We start from the raw sequence: 16,290 nt of genomic DNA on the forward strand, positions 1-16,290 counted from the left end.
GTTCCCGTTCCCGAGGGCTCTGCTCTCACAACCAAATCATCTCCCAAAGGCCCCACCTTCACCTGCCGTGACACTGGGGGTTAGATTTCAGCATATGAATTTTGGGAGGATACAAACAGTCTAGAGGGGGGAGCACCTAGCACAGTGTTCGGGTAGAAAAGTGGGTGCGGAAAGTGTGTGGGCTTGGCAAAAGGCTGGCTTACCCTTGGTGATTTTGGAACTAGAGTTGGTCCTTGAACAGTGTGGGGGTTTGCGGAGCCAATCACCTTCTGCCCCAAGGCCAGTCAGAACTCTGTAACTTTTGACTCCCCCAGAACTTAGGTACTGATAGCCTGCTGTTAACTGAAAACCCTACCGATCATGTGAACAGTTGATTAATACACATTTTGAATGTGTTGTGTTGTATACCGTATTTCTACAATAAAGCAAGCTGGAGAGGAGAAAATGTTATTAAAATCATTAAGAAGGGAAAACACATTTAAGGTACTATACCGTATTTATATTTTAAAAAATCCACCTTGGGACACCTCGGTGACTCAGCAGTTGGGTGTCTGCCTTTAGCTCAGGGCGTGATGTTCCGGGATCGAGTCCCACATCGGGCTCCCTGTATGGAGCCTGCTTCTCCCTCTGCCTGTGTCTCTGCCTCTCTCTGTGTGTCTCTCATGAATAAATAAATAAAATCCTAAAAAAAAAAAATCCAACTATAAGTGGACCCACGCAGCTCAAATCCGGACGGCTGTATATGGTCAAATATATTGGGTAGAAAATTGGAAATGGAAGGTACAGGACCAAGCAAGGTTCTACATTCCGAATCTGAAAAGGAGTACAATGTCAAACAAGGGCGTGCTGAGAGAATGGCAGAGCAGGAAAGGACTCTCAAGAAATTGTGCTCATGTGATAGCTTTGGACGGCAGAGGCCGCAGAGGTAAAGTACAGATCTTCACTCCGGAAGTTTAAATCAGCAGTGAGCTGGTGAGCATGAATCTCGGAGGGGACTTCTGCTGCGGCCGGGTAGGCTGCGTAATTGATCCACTGTCATTCTTAGGAAATCACAGCCTTAGTAACGACCCTTCTGCACGTGAAAGAACGGAATGCAAAAGGAAGCAGGTCTACACCCGCTGGCATCTTACTCTTCTCACTTTGCTCTTCAGAGTCAACATTTACTAACGCGGACTCTCTATAGCAGTTATTTAAACACACTAACTATCATTATCGTCAAAAACTGTGTGTTCAATCTGCAGAAAAGCTGGAGTGCTTCCTACGTGTAAAGCATTTGACCTCCTGCGGTGCTGTCCTAGACCATTTTGGGAGATGAGTGATGTAGAAAAGGCTTCCCTGAAGGGCAGCAGGCCACAGAGCAAATGTAAGAAGGGAAAGGAGATCATTTAATAAAAGTGCCAGATACCTAGTAGGTTGAAATCAGTCTAGATATCAGTTTCCTGTACCCGCATCTGTGGTCTCAAGGCCTCTCAGGACCTGTGGCCTGCTTCAAGAATGGCCCAGATGAATATTAGTTTGTTCCAGACCCAGGTCAGGCGAAACTCCCAGCTCAGAGGTTAACTGAACTAGTTTTTATTGGTCTAGGGTAGTTCTGGGAAGGTAAGGAAAGAATTTTACCCTTTCCTGATTCAATCCTGGAGAAAATCAAAATTTCCATGCAAATATATATTTTTCACTTTATATCTGTGTTTCCTGGTCATATATATTATATATGTGTACTACTTTTTGTTATTTAAAAATTTTATAGGCCGAGGGCTGCCTGGGGGGCTCAGTAGGTTGAGTGTCTGCCCTCTGCTCAGGTCATGATCTCAGGGTCCTGGGACTGAGCAGGGAGCCCAAAGTGGGGCTACTCCCTTCCCCTCTGCTCTTCCCCCCTGCTTGGGTGCTCTCTCTCAAATAAATAAATAAATAATCTTATAAAAAATTTAAAAATTGGGGCACCTGGTGACTCAGCAGTTGAGCATCTGCCTCCGGCTCAGGTCATGATCCCGGAGTCCTGGGATCGGGCTCCTGCAGGCAGCCTGCTTCTCCCTCTGCTTCTCCCTCTGCCTGTGTCTCTGCCTCTTTCTATGTGTGTGTGTCTTTCATGAATAAATAAATAAAATTTTTTTTAGAAATTTAATTATATAGGTTTATTGTAAAGAATTTTATTTTTTATTTATTTATTTGAGAGATTTTATTTATTCATGAGAGACACAGAGAGGCAGAGACACAGGCAGAGGGAGAAGCAGGCTCCATGCAGGGAGCCCGATGTGGGACTCGATCCCAGGTCTCCAGGATCACACCCTGAGCCAAAGGCAGATGCTCAACCGCTGAGCCACCCGGGCTGCCCAGGTTTATTGTAAAGAATTTTAGAAATGCATACAAATTTAAAATCATTTATGATTCTGCTACCTAGAGATGACCATAATTAATATTTTCTCTCTTCTCAGTCTCTCTTACATAATTTGCTTTTTAAAAGTGTGGGATGGTCTCCTATCTTCTTAAGTTTTGAGGGAATATCCTGAAGTTGGATCATATTGGTAATTTGGAAAAAGCCTTTGACCTTGAATGCACAGTGGGAAGGACACTACTTCCTTTGAAGCGTCGAATGAGCCAACTCTTTTTTTTTTTTTTTTTACTATCATATTCTGAGGGAATCAGAGAATCTTAGGATTGGTGAGGACCTCAGAGAGCCAGGTCCCTGGAATGTTTTAAATGTCACATGCACCAGAGGACAAGAAGGAGCAGCTGACATTCGTGGACAGCAGATGTGAACCTTGGATTTTATACATCTACTATCTTTGTTGTCATATCACGTCATAGGCAGAAGGATACAATCCTGCTGTCATGTGGAGGGTAATGGTTGTTGACAACCAGGGAGGAAAGCCTGTTCCTAAGATAATATGTAGAGACTGCCAGCTTAATGATGTGGGTCTTCATAAACGATTTGATTTCTTTCATTAGTGTTGTCTATAGATCAATAGAGTGCTGTCGGTAGTTTTATTTCTTTCAAAAAGAAAGTCAACTCAATTTTATTAATATATTTATGACAGAAGCACTTAGTGGCTCAGTCCATTAAGTGTCCAACTCTTGATCTAAGCTGAGGTCTTGACCTCAGGGTCATGAGTTCAAGTCCCACATTGGACCCCATGCGGGCTTGGAGCCTGCTTAATATATATATATATATATATATATATATATATATATATATATATATATATATATATTTGTCACACAAATACATATAGCCTGTATCAGTGGAACGTGAAACTGTAAAACAAGCTTTAAAAACAATCTTTAAGGATTTTATGGCAGCTCTCCAATATTAAACAAATTTAAACTTGGGATTAGGTTGAAAAACTTTTAGTTATAAAATAAATCATGGGGATATAATATATATACAGCATGTGACTACAGTTAATAATGCTGTATTGTATATTTGAAAGTTGCTAAGGCAGTAGGTCTTAAAAGTTCTCATCACAAGAAAAAAGAACTTGTCACTGTGTGTGGTGATGGGTGTTAATGACTTATTGTAGGGATTAGTTTTCAGTATATATAAATATTGAGTTATCATGTTTTACATCTGAAACTAATACAATGTTATGTGTCAAATATATCTCAGGGTTTTTTGTTTTTTTTTTCAAAAAGGCAGTTTTGCCAAAATAGAAAATAAGTTTTGAATTGAGGGAAAGGGACTGCTCTAAAGATGAAAATACTAATCGATTTAAAATCTTCTTTTAAGACTATTGGAAGTACTTTAAAGGAAGAGGATTAAAACTCAAATTCCCTTAAATTTATTTAAATTATAATATTTACTTAAATTTAGTTTAAATTATAATATTTAACTTCTCTTAATCTCTCTGAATCGGGCATTTGGAACTGGTATGTTGGTCGACTCCTAAACGTGGCAAACTGAATTAATGGCTCCTCTGTCCATATAAACATACAGAAATGCCAGATAAAATAAAGCTAACAAAATACCTGCTCCCCCTGGATCTGTTAACTAAAACTCCTGTATTCCTTCCCAAAAATAAAGAAGAAAAGAAGTAGGGAGGGAGGGAAGGGGGAGAGAATGGGGAAGAAAACAGGCCGGCTGGAAACAGTGGGAGCAGCTGCACATCTTACTGTAAACACAGCATCTGTATAGACATTTTTGTACTGTGATGAGGTCATTTTTATGGATATACTGTGGTTACCTCCTTTCTATATCAGATTGGGACCCTTAAGGAGAGTCTTTGAGCTGAGTTAAAACTGTTGTATTCTGTCACAGACTTCCCTTACTTCGTTAAATCTTAATCTGGAAAACTACTTATTTACCCAAGGATATTTAGACCTTGAGTTCTGTAACTTTGAGATGACTGTCATGTGTGTATGTATGCACATGTACACATACATATATATAAATATATATAACAGTCGAATAGAATTTTTTAAGAGCTCTCCTATTTTATTTATTAAATTTAATTTTATTTAAATTCAATTAATTAACATATAGTGTATTATTAGTTTTAGAGGTAGAGTTCAGTGCTTCGTCAGTTGCATATAACACCCAGTGCTCATTTCATTACGTGCCCTCTTTAATGCTCATCACCCAGTTACCCATCCGTCACCCTTCTCCCCTCCAGCAACCCTCAGTTTGTTTCCTATGGTTAAGTCTTCTGGTTTGTCTCCTTCCCTGATTTCGTCTTGTTTTATTTTTCCCTCCCTTCCCCTATGCTCCTGTTTTGTTTCTTAAATTCCACATGAGTGAAATCATATAATTGTCTTTCTCTGATTGACTTATTTCACTTAACATAATACCCACTAGTTCCATCCATGTTGTTGTAAATGGCAAGATTTCTTTTCCTTTTTTTTCTTTTAATGGTTGAGTAGTATTCCATTGTGTATATATACCACATCTTTATCCATTCATCTGTTGACGGACATCCAGGTTCTTTCCATAGTTTGGTATTGTGGACATCGTTGCTAGAAACATTGCAGTGCAGGTACCTCTTCAGATCACTACATTTGTATCTTTGGGGTTAAATCCCTAAGTAGTGCGGTTGCTGGGTCATAGGGCAGCTTTATTTTCATCCTTTTGAGGAACCTCCTCCATACTGTTTTCCAGAGTGGCTGCACCAGCTTGCCTTCCTACTGCAGTGTAAGAGGGTTCCCCTTTCTCTGCATCCTTGCCAACACCTGTCGTTTCCTGACTTTTTAATTTTAGCCATTCTGACTGGATTTTTTAAAACATTGTTTATTGTGGTAAAATATATATAGAATGAAATTTGCCATTTTAACCATATTTAAGTGTATACTTTGGTGGCATTAATTGCATTCACAGTGTTGTACAGCCATCACTACAATCTATTTCCAAATTTTTCTCATCACACCAACAGAAACTTTACACATTAAGCAGCATCTCCCCAATTCCCTCCTCCCCCAGTACTGGTGTAACCTTTAGTCTGTTTTCTTTATTTCTGAATTTGCCAATTCAAGATATGTCATAAAAGAAGGGTCATACAAAATTTGTCATTTTGTGTCTGGCTTATTCACTTAGCATGTTTTCAAGGTTCATCTGTGTTGTAACATGTATCAGAACTTAATCCCTTTTTGTAGCTAAATTAATATTCTATTGTATTTATATATCGCATTTTGTTGATTTGTCCATCAGTTGATAACACTTGTCCATCAGTTGATAACCAACACAGTTGGTTGCTTCTACCTTTTGGTTATTATGAATAATGCTGCAGTAAACACTGGCACACACTTATCTGAGAAATACACAGATTTTTTTATGTAGAATATTAAGTCATCTGCATTTCCTATGTTGATCAAAATTATTTCAGTATAACTTAAGTATACACAATATAAAACTAAGAACTACTGCTTTTTTTTAAGATTTTATTTTTAAGTAATCTCTATACCCAACATGGGGCACAGACTCACAACCCCAAGATCAAGAGTCACATGCTTTACTGACAGAGCCAGCCAAGCACCCCAGAACTCTTCATGCTTATAGCTCTTGTAAAATCAAAACCAATTTTTCAATTAAGTAAAAATAAAGCTATAAAGTCAGTATAACTAAAATGAACAATTTTCATCAAATTACATTTACTGAAAATAAATGACTTTTGTTGACATTGATAATGTAAAAAGATATTTTTTTGTCACCATGGACCATTATATTTAGCCTTTATCATTATTATGGTTCTTTAGGGATCCCTGGGTGGCTCAGCGGTTCAGCACGCCTGCCTTTGGTCTAGGGTGTGATCCTGGACTCCCAGGATCGAGTCCCACATCAGGCTCCCTGCATGGAGCCTGCTTCTCCCTCTGCCTGTGTCTCTACTTCTCTCTCTCTCTCTCTGTCTATCATGAATAAATAAATAAAATCTTTAAAAAAGATTGTTATTATGGTTCTTTATAACTGTGAACTTTTTTAGACCACTAATCTGTTATTTTGATGGCCAGTCTATTTGCTAGAGTATTCCAAAATAATAAATCTGGAAACAACAATTTAAAGAAAAGCTTTCTGTTACTACAACTGTTGCATTAATGAACTGTTGGCAAGTCAGTGTCTATAAGGGCAAACCTACAGAAGACATCCACCTGCTGTCAGATACTGACTGCTACAGCACAGACTTTAGTCATTTGGTTAATCCCACAGTTATTTCTGTTGGAGCCAGCTTGAGTTGGTAACATCATAATATCACTTGATCTTCCCTTATTGCAAATGCCACTTATTTATTTAGTCTATCTCTGCTTATTATACCATCATTTCCATGGAACTAGTGCAGCACTCTAAAGTAGTATGTTGTTTTGGGATGTTAAATCAAATTCTTAGTTTGTTAAATTAGAACCTAAAGTTTTACTTACTCTGTGAAAATCTCTTTTACTTAGAAATTATATCTCAAGAATTTAGTTTTTCCTAACGCTAAAAAATTTTTAAATGAGCATAACAGTGGGACATAAAATAATGGTTGTTATTTTAACATCAGCAAATGTTTACCAGCACTTGAAAGATAAATTCTGTCTCTCCAAGGCATCACTTGGCAATATCTTAAATGTAAACATGAAAATTAGCTGGAACATTGAAAATCCCCTGTGGTGCTGAATTATAAAATGGTCATCCAAAGATTTAGAATATTCCTTTTTTTTTTTTTTTTTAAGTTCTGTGCCCAACATGGGATCAAGAGTTGAAAACTCTACTTACTGGCTGAGCCAGCCATGCATCCCTTAGAATATTCTTGTATTCATTCTTTCTTGATACAAATATCTTTTTAAGATTTTATTTTTTTAAGTAATCCTGCACCCAACATGGAGCTCAAATTTACAATGCTGAGATTGAGTTACATGCTCTACTGACCGAGCCAGCCAGGCACCCCTTGATACAAACATTTTTAATGTTCACAGAATTTAGATACCCCAAAGAATATACCCAAACATACCAAAGGATAACACTCCCTTATTTTGACAAATATTGGTTCAAACCCTAATGCTTTACTTGCAATAAATTCTAATGCTTTACTCAGAAAGAGTTCATCTGCTTTAAAAATAGGGGGTACTTAGGTTTTCCAAACCTCACATGAACTTTTTTAAAAGATTTTTTTTCATTTATTTGAGAGAGAGAAAGAGAGCAAGCATGGGAGAGGGGTGAGGGAGAGGGAGAAGCAGACTCCCTGCTGAGCAGGGAGTCCAAGTTGGGGCTCAGTCCTAGGACCTCAGGATCATGACCTGAGCCAAAGTTAGACGCTTAACTGACTGAGCCATCCAGGCGCCCTCATTTATTGTTTCTAATAGAATTGCCATATGGATGAATAATTGTCTTGCTTAGTTAATGCATTTTCTTTCTACTTGGAAAAGTATGAGAAGTTCATTTGATGAACATAGAACCTCTGCACACAGTAGGCACTCAGTGAGTGTGAGAGAAGTGTTTTGATTGCCTCCTTCAACAGTTGTATTAGTAAAAGAGAAACACTGTCAAAGAAACCTTGATAAATGTCTCATCCAGTTGATGACAATTTTCCTTTCTCTTGATTCCATATTGACCCTATGCAAACCCTTAAGCTTCCATTTGTACCTAGCTATACCACCTTAAAAACAATGTTTTTCATGAAATCCCAATTCCTATCCTGTGACAAAAAATTTGTAACAAATAATACTAATTTAAATTGTGCTGGTTCCCAAAGAGAAGTCCCCTTTCTCCCCAGGTCTTTTTTTTTTTTTTTTTTTTTTTATTTATTTATTTTTTATGATAGTCACACAGAGAGAGAAAGAGAGGCAGAGACACAGGCAGAGGGAGAAGCAGGCTCCATGCACCGGGAGCCCGATGTGGGATTCGATCCCGGGTCTCCAGGATCGCGCCCTGGGCCAAAGGCAGGCGCTAAACCGCTGCGCCACCCAGGGATCCCTCTCCCCATGTCTTATTTATTTTTCTTTAATTACTTACCATCTTGATGAATACCCTTTATGAAATGGGGAATTATGAAACTCCTATTTGCATACTGACAATAACATCCTTTTCATTTAAAAATATTAAATGTTTTTTTGTACCTAAGTGATTTTGTAACTAACTGTATTTATAATTCCTGGTGAGCCATGTTTTAGCTCCACAAAAGTAATAAGTACATGTGATTTAGTTAATTTAGAAAATGTCCTTCTGTAGACATTAGCAGATATACACTGTGGTATCTCTGTTTTTTCATTTAAAAAACTAAGTTTAATAAATATTTTTTTATGATGTCACTCTGCAGTACAGTTTTCTGGTATTTAATACATTTCACATGTAAAGTATGGCTTTCTACTTCCCAAATCACTACTGAAGGTCAGGAATCTACTTATAGCCTTCCCAGTACCTTGCTGCATACAGTACAAGAGCAAGAATATATTTTGAATGATTAGATAAATCATATAAATGAGTATGACCTGAACCTATTTCAGTAAGAGTTAAATCATCTGTTGATTTTGTCACGACTGTTCATCCAACCAATAGAAGTCCATCCAGTCTTGAGTCTCCTACAAGGAGTATGATACAGAAAAAAAAAAACATATTCAACTCTTAGGAAGAAGGCTCTTCTATAAACACATACGGCCTCTCCCCACGTCGTCACCCTCCTCCTCTACCTGTCGTGCTGGCTTGCCATGAAGCACCCTCTCTTGCAGCCACTTCAACCCCATTTCCTTTGTAAATGGTCAGAAGGCTTCAATAGAAATTCTTAAACTTTCCAGAATGCTGCTAAGGATAGCGTTCCATCAGCATCACGTACTTGTTGAGCACACATGTATCTCTGCAAATGTATGTAAAAGGAAATTGAATGGGATGCCTATTTTAGGAGACTCATAAACATGAAATTTTATGTAACTCTGTATTTGATTTTCGTACAGGCAGAAATACTCAGTGTCCTCAGTCACAGAAACATCATCCAGTTTTATGGAGTAATTCTCGAACCTCCCAACTATGGGATCGTCACAGGTAGGCACGCATTATTTGACTTCTTTCTTTCCCCAATTACGTAGCTTTAGATTCCTTAATATGCTAAAAGGCTTAATATTAGGTTCAGTCATGAATTGTGTGCTACTGTCAGATGTCACTTTTGTTGCTATAAAGCATTAATAAAACTGATTATATCAATATAATTAAGAATGGTGTTTCCACTTCTACCCATGTTTAATTGTGCTAATTATATCTGTGTAAATGCTATTTAAATGCACTCGCAGCTGCAATACCAATATTTAAAGGTGCCGTTTAACTAAAATTTCGTTTAATTAGCTGAAATGAGCGATGTTTTTTGTAACTCTGTGACCTTTTACAAATTAAGATTTCTTGAGCTGTTCGTGGTGTAATTCTTTGCAAGGTATTTTAATCCCATTAGAGCATTCTTTCTTCAAGGTCTCTGACGTGAGGACAGTATTTTTCAGGTTTGGTCATCTGGGTTGGTAATGACCTTGATCTAAATTATCACATGTGGAGCAGCAGTTTATAACTGATGGGAATACCCTTTCCAAAGAGGAGCACACAGAAAATTTTGCCATATAACAACAAAGAAAGACACATATTTTTAATACTTTGTGCTTGTAATTGTACAATCCAATGAGTAGCTTTAGGTCCATAATAAGTGTAACGTTCAATTTATAAGAAGTAACTTTGTCAGGTTCTTTGTCATGACAGTTCTTTGATTAAAACAAAACCAACAAGAAAACCTTAAAAGATTAACTCCATCTTTTTCTGCTGCAGCGTTAACAGCCTGGACTATACAGAGAGAAACAACAAAACACCCTCAGTAAGGAGCCTTGGCTTAGGTACCCTTTAGAAATGATCTCATCTAATATTTATAAGGACCCCACGAGATAGGTAAAATAATTTCTATAAATTTTTTAAAAAAGATACTAAAACCCTAACTTTTAAGTACCTTTCCCAAGGTCATCCAGCTAGTGGTAGAAGCACTAGTATAAATTTCTCAGGTTGATCTTCCACAGAAGCTCCTCTTCCTAGGCACAGGCTAGAGTCCAGAAAGCTGAGTGCCTTAGTTCTTACCCTCACGGGGACATGGTTGCTGTTATTTTCCATTTTCAGGTAGCAAGCAGTTTACCATGCTTTTATTCTGGTAAATAGCATTTGTACCTAAGTTCTTACGTGGAGGGAATTTTATCCCCATTCAGCTCTGTTTAGATCTGTGCCTAAAACGGGGTAAGGTGGTAGCTTTCGTTCTGGAGCTTGTACATTTCCTATTAACCTGAACACCTAAGAATCAGTTATATTGTGGGGGTATAAACCACGATTCATCTTTTAAGTCCTATTCCTGATTTAAAGTTAAATCCTGTCTCTGACTCACTTACCATTTCCTAGTCCATCATACTTACTTTTACTAGTTAGTTTTACCTTAAAAATTTGAATCCAGGGATGCCTGGGTGGCTCAGTGGTTGAGCATCTGCCTTTGGCTCAGGGCGTGATCCTGGAGTCCCAGCATCGAGTCCCTTATCGGGCTCCCTGCATGGAGCCTGCCTCTCTCTCTGCCCGTCTCTGCCTCTCTCTGTGTGTGTCTTTCATGAATAAATAAAATTTTAAAAAACTTTGAATCCAGTTTTCTTTTCTTTTTTTTAAAATATATTATTTATTTATTTCAGAGAAGACTCAGAGAGAGAGAGTGAGCAAGCATACACATGAGCCAGGAGGAGGGGTAGAGGGAGAAGGAGAAGCAGGCTCCCTGCTGAGCAGAGAGCCCACCATGCGGCTCGATCCCAGGACCCTGAGATGATGACCTGAGCTGAAGGCAGATGCTTAACTGACTGAGCTACCCAGGCGCCCCTAAATCTAGTTGTCTGATTCTTGTTTGTGGCTTAAGTTACTCTTATCTAGCAGATGAAAGTGTGGTACTCCAAAGAGATTAGAAACTATGCTTCTTGTCTAGTAACCCTGGCCTTTAACGCTTTTGAGTGGAAGTCATTTTAGTTTTAACGAACTCAATGGACTATTCATGAAGTTTTCTAGTTTCTTGAGGTGAGAATGAGAAATAGAAAAAGGGATTTAAGTCATGGTGTGCATTCCTTTTTTCCAAGAATTTATTCTGAGTTCCAGGAGGAGGTGAAACACATTCATTCACTTTTAGCCAGCATACGTAACCCAGGTCTTATTCAAAAGAGAAAGAAAGGATCCAAGGAGAGTTGGATGACTAAGTTTGATTTTACTTATTTATGGCCTAGCCAGTCCTTTGTTTCATGCACCCCTTTGGCATTCCCTGCTCATACCTATACCTACCCCAGATCTTTGTTTATAATTGATTAGTTCTTTTTAGATCTATAGCTGTTTCCCTGTAGAGCCAGTAATAAGCAACTGTTAACATTAAACATTTCTTTAAAATACCAGTTTCACAACTGTCAGGTAATAGTAAACTGTGTATTTGTAACTCTTTTATTGACTTGTAAGGCTGATTATTAAAGACACTTCTTAGCCAAGTTTTGGTGTTTATTAATTTGATAAGATTATTTTTTCCCCTGGAGAAACTTGTTTTAATTATTTACAAGTATCTCTCAAAGAAATATCTGTACTCTTCAAACAACTTTCTGCAGCTTAAAGGTCAAGCCGAGTTCTGTGCATGGGTAGCAGCAGTCTCTTTACCAACAGAGCCTAGTTTGGGAGATCAGATGGGTTGGGGATGATAGCACTCATTCTGCCTCTTGAAATGAACACAAATAAGTCTTAATATGGGGAGCTTCGGAGAGAAAGGAGGGCCAAAGAGGCACGAAAGGCCTTGATCACCCAGCTCAGCTGGCTCCCCTTCTTTTGAACTCTGTCATCTTCCTCAGATGTTGGGGTTCTGAGAGGGGAAACTTGCATGGCTTGAATTCATTCCACTTGAGTTCCTTAATAGAAAAGGTTGTTGCGGCAAGCAGCTGTTGTCACTCAGACGGAGCACTTGAAAGAATGATTTATCGGCATGTTGGAATGGAATGCACGCTGGTATGGGAATTGGGAGATGTGAGTCTTGTCATGATTCTGCCAAAGCTGCATAGATGGGTCTCTGATGATCTGTGTCTCGGTTTTCTCCCATGTGAATGAAGGGATTGGAATAGATGGTTTCTGGGCTGGGCGTGTGTATGTGTGGGACTGTGTGTGCGTGTGCATTGAAATTTTCATCACAGACTTAGAAAACCTGCTTATAGGGGGACCCGGGGAAGAGTCCAAGAGGCAGCCACCACTTGATTTCCCTTGAAGGGGAGGTGAGCATCTTTCCCCCAGATCTACGAAGAAATAGAGTGACTAGAACCTCAGATTCCAAAGTCAAGAGAAACAATACAATAACAGGAATGGATCAGATTTTCTCTGATCTTTGGAAACCTCTTAATTCTGTACTACTCCCATTCTTTTTTATCTTTTTTTTTCTTTCCTTTACAAGTATTTACACAAATACTTGATGGCTAGGAGTGTAATGGTGAGATAATGCCTGGGGAGTCTGTGGCTGTTAGAGTCTGGGTTATGTAGTTCTTTGTAGCCAGATTGACCAGGAACAGCTGCACAAAGGACCCAGAGGAAGACTGAGTCCCAGGACTCCAGAGGAGGGCAGCTGAGGGTCTCTGAGCCCTGGGGAATTACGTATTTGTGTTCTAGGGCTGCTGTCACCTCTTAAATTTGCTGCTGATGGTACATGACCTCTTATCACTACTCTAATAAGAGAGGATACTAGTTCTATATGATTCTTCGATAGGCCCAAATTCTCATTTAACTCAACCATGGAAAACATTAATTTTTAAGTGCCTGATCTCATTTCCTTGAACTCAGACTTGATTTACTTTAGGCACAGATGAATCCAATTTGCATGTTTTGGTATTGTGTTGGTCTTCTCTTATTAGCCAATTAGAAACAAATGTCATGTCTTGTTAGAACAAATTCCAGATATTTACCTAAATTCATTTGTACTATTAGTTATAATCCAAACTAAGATTGCTTGGTGTAATATTTTATTATAAAGAAATTTGGTTGATAATGTTACTTATTTCGACAAGACTGATTATATGTTTACGTTTTTCAAAGCCAGCTATGGTTGCCATAAAACTAAAAGGGAAAAAAAAAAAAAAAACAAAACTAAAAGGGAAAAACTACCTTAGTAATGAAAAGGAAAAGAAAAAGAAATGAAAAGGAAATGTTTGCTTAATATGGTTCCTAATGACCCCTTTTTAAAAGAATTAAAACAAATACTTTATACCAAAGTCCAACAAACTGTGTTCTATGGAGAAGTGAAGTGGTTTGTCAAACATGTAATCATGTGTGTATATGATGAGTCCTTAATTTCCAATGAGAAGACCAAAAGGATGAAATAATTATATGCCTTTTTAAAATGGTTTACCCACTGACATATTTAAAGATCATATTTTATATGAAATAATGTAACAGTGCTGCTTTTCTTGCAGCCTCACATTCATGAAGCCATTTCATTTCATAATGTATCTTCTACATCGATGTTTTTTTTTCATTATCTGAATCCATTTTTAATTTAACTCACTTCTAACAGGATCTACCTGGAGACAGCGTCAGATATCACAGGCTAGGGTTCAGTCTCAGAACAGATGCCAGTTTCAAGTTCAGGTTGTCACCTATTTACTCACATCAAGTAAATAGAATTTAAAAAAATATAGGACCCCATGGAATTTCTGGAGTTGAAAAGAAAATAATTACAATGAAAAATTCTCTAGAGTGACTTATCAGCAGATTTGAGATAGCAGAGGAAAAAAAGTCAGTGAACTTAAAACTGGGTCAATAGAAATTGCCTACTCTGAAGCGGAGAAAAAATTTGAATACATATGAACAGAGCCTTTGGACAACATCAAGTGTATGAATCAATGATTAATAGTAGAGGAGTAGAAAAGTAGAAAATGGAAAAAATAGATAACTATTTGAAGAAATAACAGCCAAAAAAATTTCCTGAATTTGATAAAATGCATTCATCTACATAGTGAAGAAGCTCAATGAACTCTAAGTAGCATAGATGCAAAAGAACCCACACCTAGACACATCATAGTCAAACTGTGTTGTTAAAGACAAAGTGAAAATCTTAGAAGTAGTAAATAAAAACAACTTCCCTCCTGTAAGGGAACAATATAGTATGATTAATGGCTAACTTTTCATCTACAATAATAAAGCCCAAAAGCAGTTGACATTTAAAATCCTGAAAGAAAAAAATATATCCAGCAAAAATTATCCTTTAAAAATTACAACAAAGCAAAGATGTGCCTGGATAAATGATGAGAGAATTTGTTGCTATTAGTTCTGCCTTACAAGAAATACTAGAAGCAGTTGATTCTTCAGGCTGAAAGAAGACGACAACAGATAGTAATTCAAGGAGAAATAAAGGGTACTGGAAATGATAAATATAAAAGACTCTATAGATATATTTGTTCTTATTTCTTCTCCTGACATCTTTAAAAACGTAAGATTGTATAAACCAATAATTAGAACGCTATTTTGCTTACTTAAAAAAATGTAGATAGGGGTGCCTGGATGGGTGGCTTAGTCAGTTAAGTGTCCGACCCTTGGTTTTGTCTCAGGTCATGATCTCAGGTTCATGAGACAGTCAGGCTCTGCACTCAGCATGAATCTGCTTGTTCCTCTCTCCCTCCCACTCCCCCCCCACTATCTCTCTCAAATAAAAATTTTAAATGTAGATATATTTTACAGTAATAGTATAAAAATGAAGGAGGGATGGAGCTGTATCAGAGAAAAATTTCTGTATTTTACTAGAATTAAGTTAGTGTTAAGCTGAAGTAGATTGTGCTAAATTAAAATGCATTTTATATTCCCTTTAGCCACCACTAAGAAAGTCCACTAAAGAAATACAGGAAAAGGGGCACCTGGGTGGCTCTGTGTTTGACTGTCTGCCTTTGGCTCAGGTTGTAATCCTGGGGTCCTAGAATTGAGTCCCATATCAGGACCCCCGCAGGGAGCCTGTTTTTCCCTCTGCCTATGTCTCTGCCTCTCATAAAAAAATAAATAAAATCTTAAAAAATACAGGAAAAATCAACTGAGGAATTAAAATGATAAATAAAAATAATTAACACAGAGGGCAATAAAGGAGGACGAGATGACTGAGAAGGACAGGAGACACGTAAAACACAATATGGCAAAATCAAATCCAACCATATCTATACTTACATTAAATGCGAAAGGTCTAAACTTTCAAGTTAAAAAACAGAGATAATCAGACTAGCTAAAAAAAGCAAGATCCAACTATGTGCTATCTCTAAGAGACACACTTAAGATTCAAAGACACAGGTTGAAAGTAAGGGGATGGAAAAAGACATATCATGCAAAAATTAACAATGAGAAAATTGAAGTAACTATATTAATTTCAGACAAAATAGACTTAAGAGAAAAATATTATTAGAGATGAATAGGGTCATTTCATAAATGATAAAAGGACTAATAAATTAGGAAGATATAGCAATTGTAAAGGTAATACCTAATACCTAATAACAGGTACTCAAAGTACATAAAGCAAAAACTGACAGAATTTAAAGGATAAATAGGCAATTCAACAGTACTTGATTTTAGTTCTCTCTTCTCAGTAATTGATAGGGCAGCTAGACAGAAAATCAGCAAGTATATAGAAGACTTGACAAAAAAATCAAGTCTACCTAACTCACCAGACATAGAATATACCACCCAATAAAAAATACATATTCTTTTCAAGTACACATCCAATATTCCCCAGAATAGAGTATAAGTTAGGCTATGAAATAAATCTTGATGCATCTGAAATGTTTGTTCTCCATCTACAGTAAAATTAAGTTAGAAGTCAACACTAGAAAGAAATCTGAACCCCCCCCCCCAAATATTTG

General features: G+C 37.5%; 1 protein-coding gene across 8 annotated transcripts in view; it reads left to right on the plus strand.

The window, feature by feature from the left end:
* Positions 1-16,290, plus strand: part of MAP3K20 (mitogen-activated protein kinase kinase kinase 20) — a 177,271-nt gene that overhangs the window by 72,580 nt on the left and 88,401 nt on the right. For all 8 annotated transcript variants that reach the window (XM_025460213.3, XM_049106229.1, XM_025460215.3 and 5 more), the window contains one exon: positions 9,346-9,433. In XM_025460213.3, the coding sequence (XP_025315998.1) occupies positions 9,346-9,433 (88 nt within the window). The remainder of the gene's footprint in view (positions 1-9,345; positions 9,434-16,290) is intronic.

This window comes from Canis lupus, chromosome 36, assembly GCF_003254725.2.
Source record: "Canis lupus dingo isolate Sandy chromosome 36, ASM325472v2, whole genome shotgun sequence".
Taxonomy (NCBI): domain Eukaryota; kingdom Metazoa; phylum Chordata; class Mammalia; order Carnivora; family Canidae; genus Canis; species Canis lupus.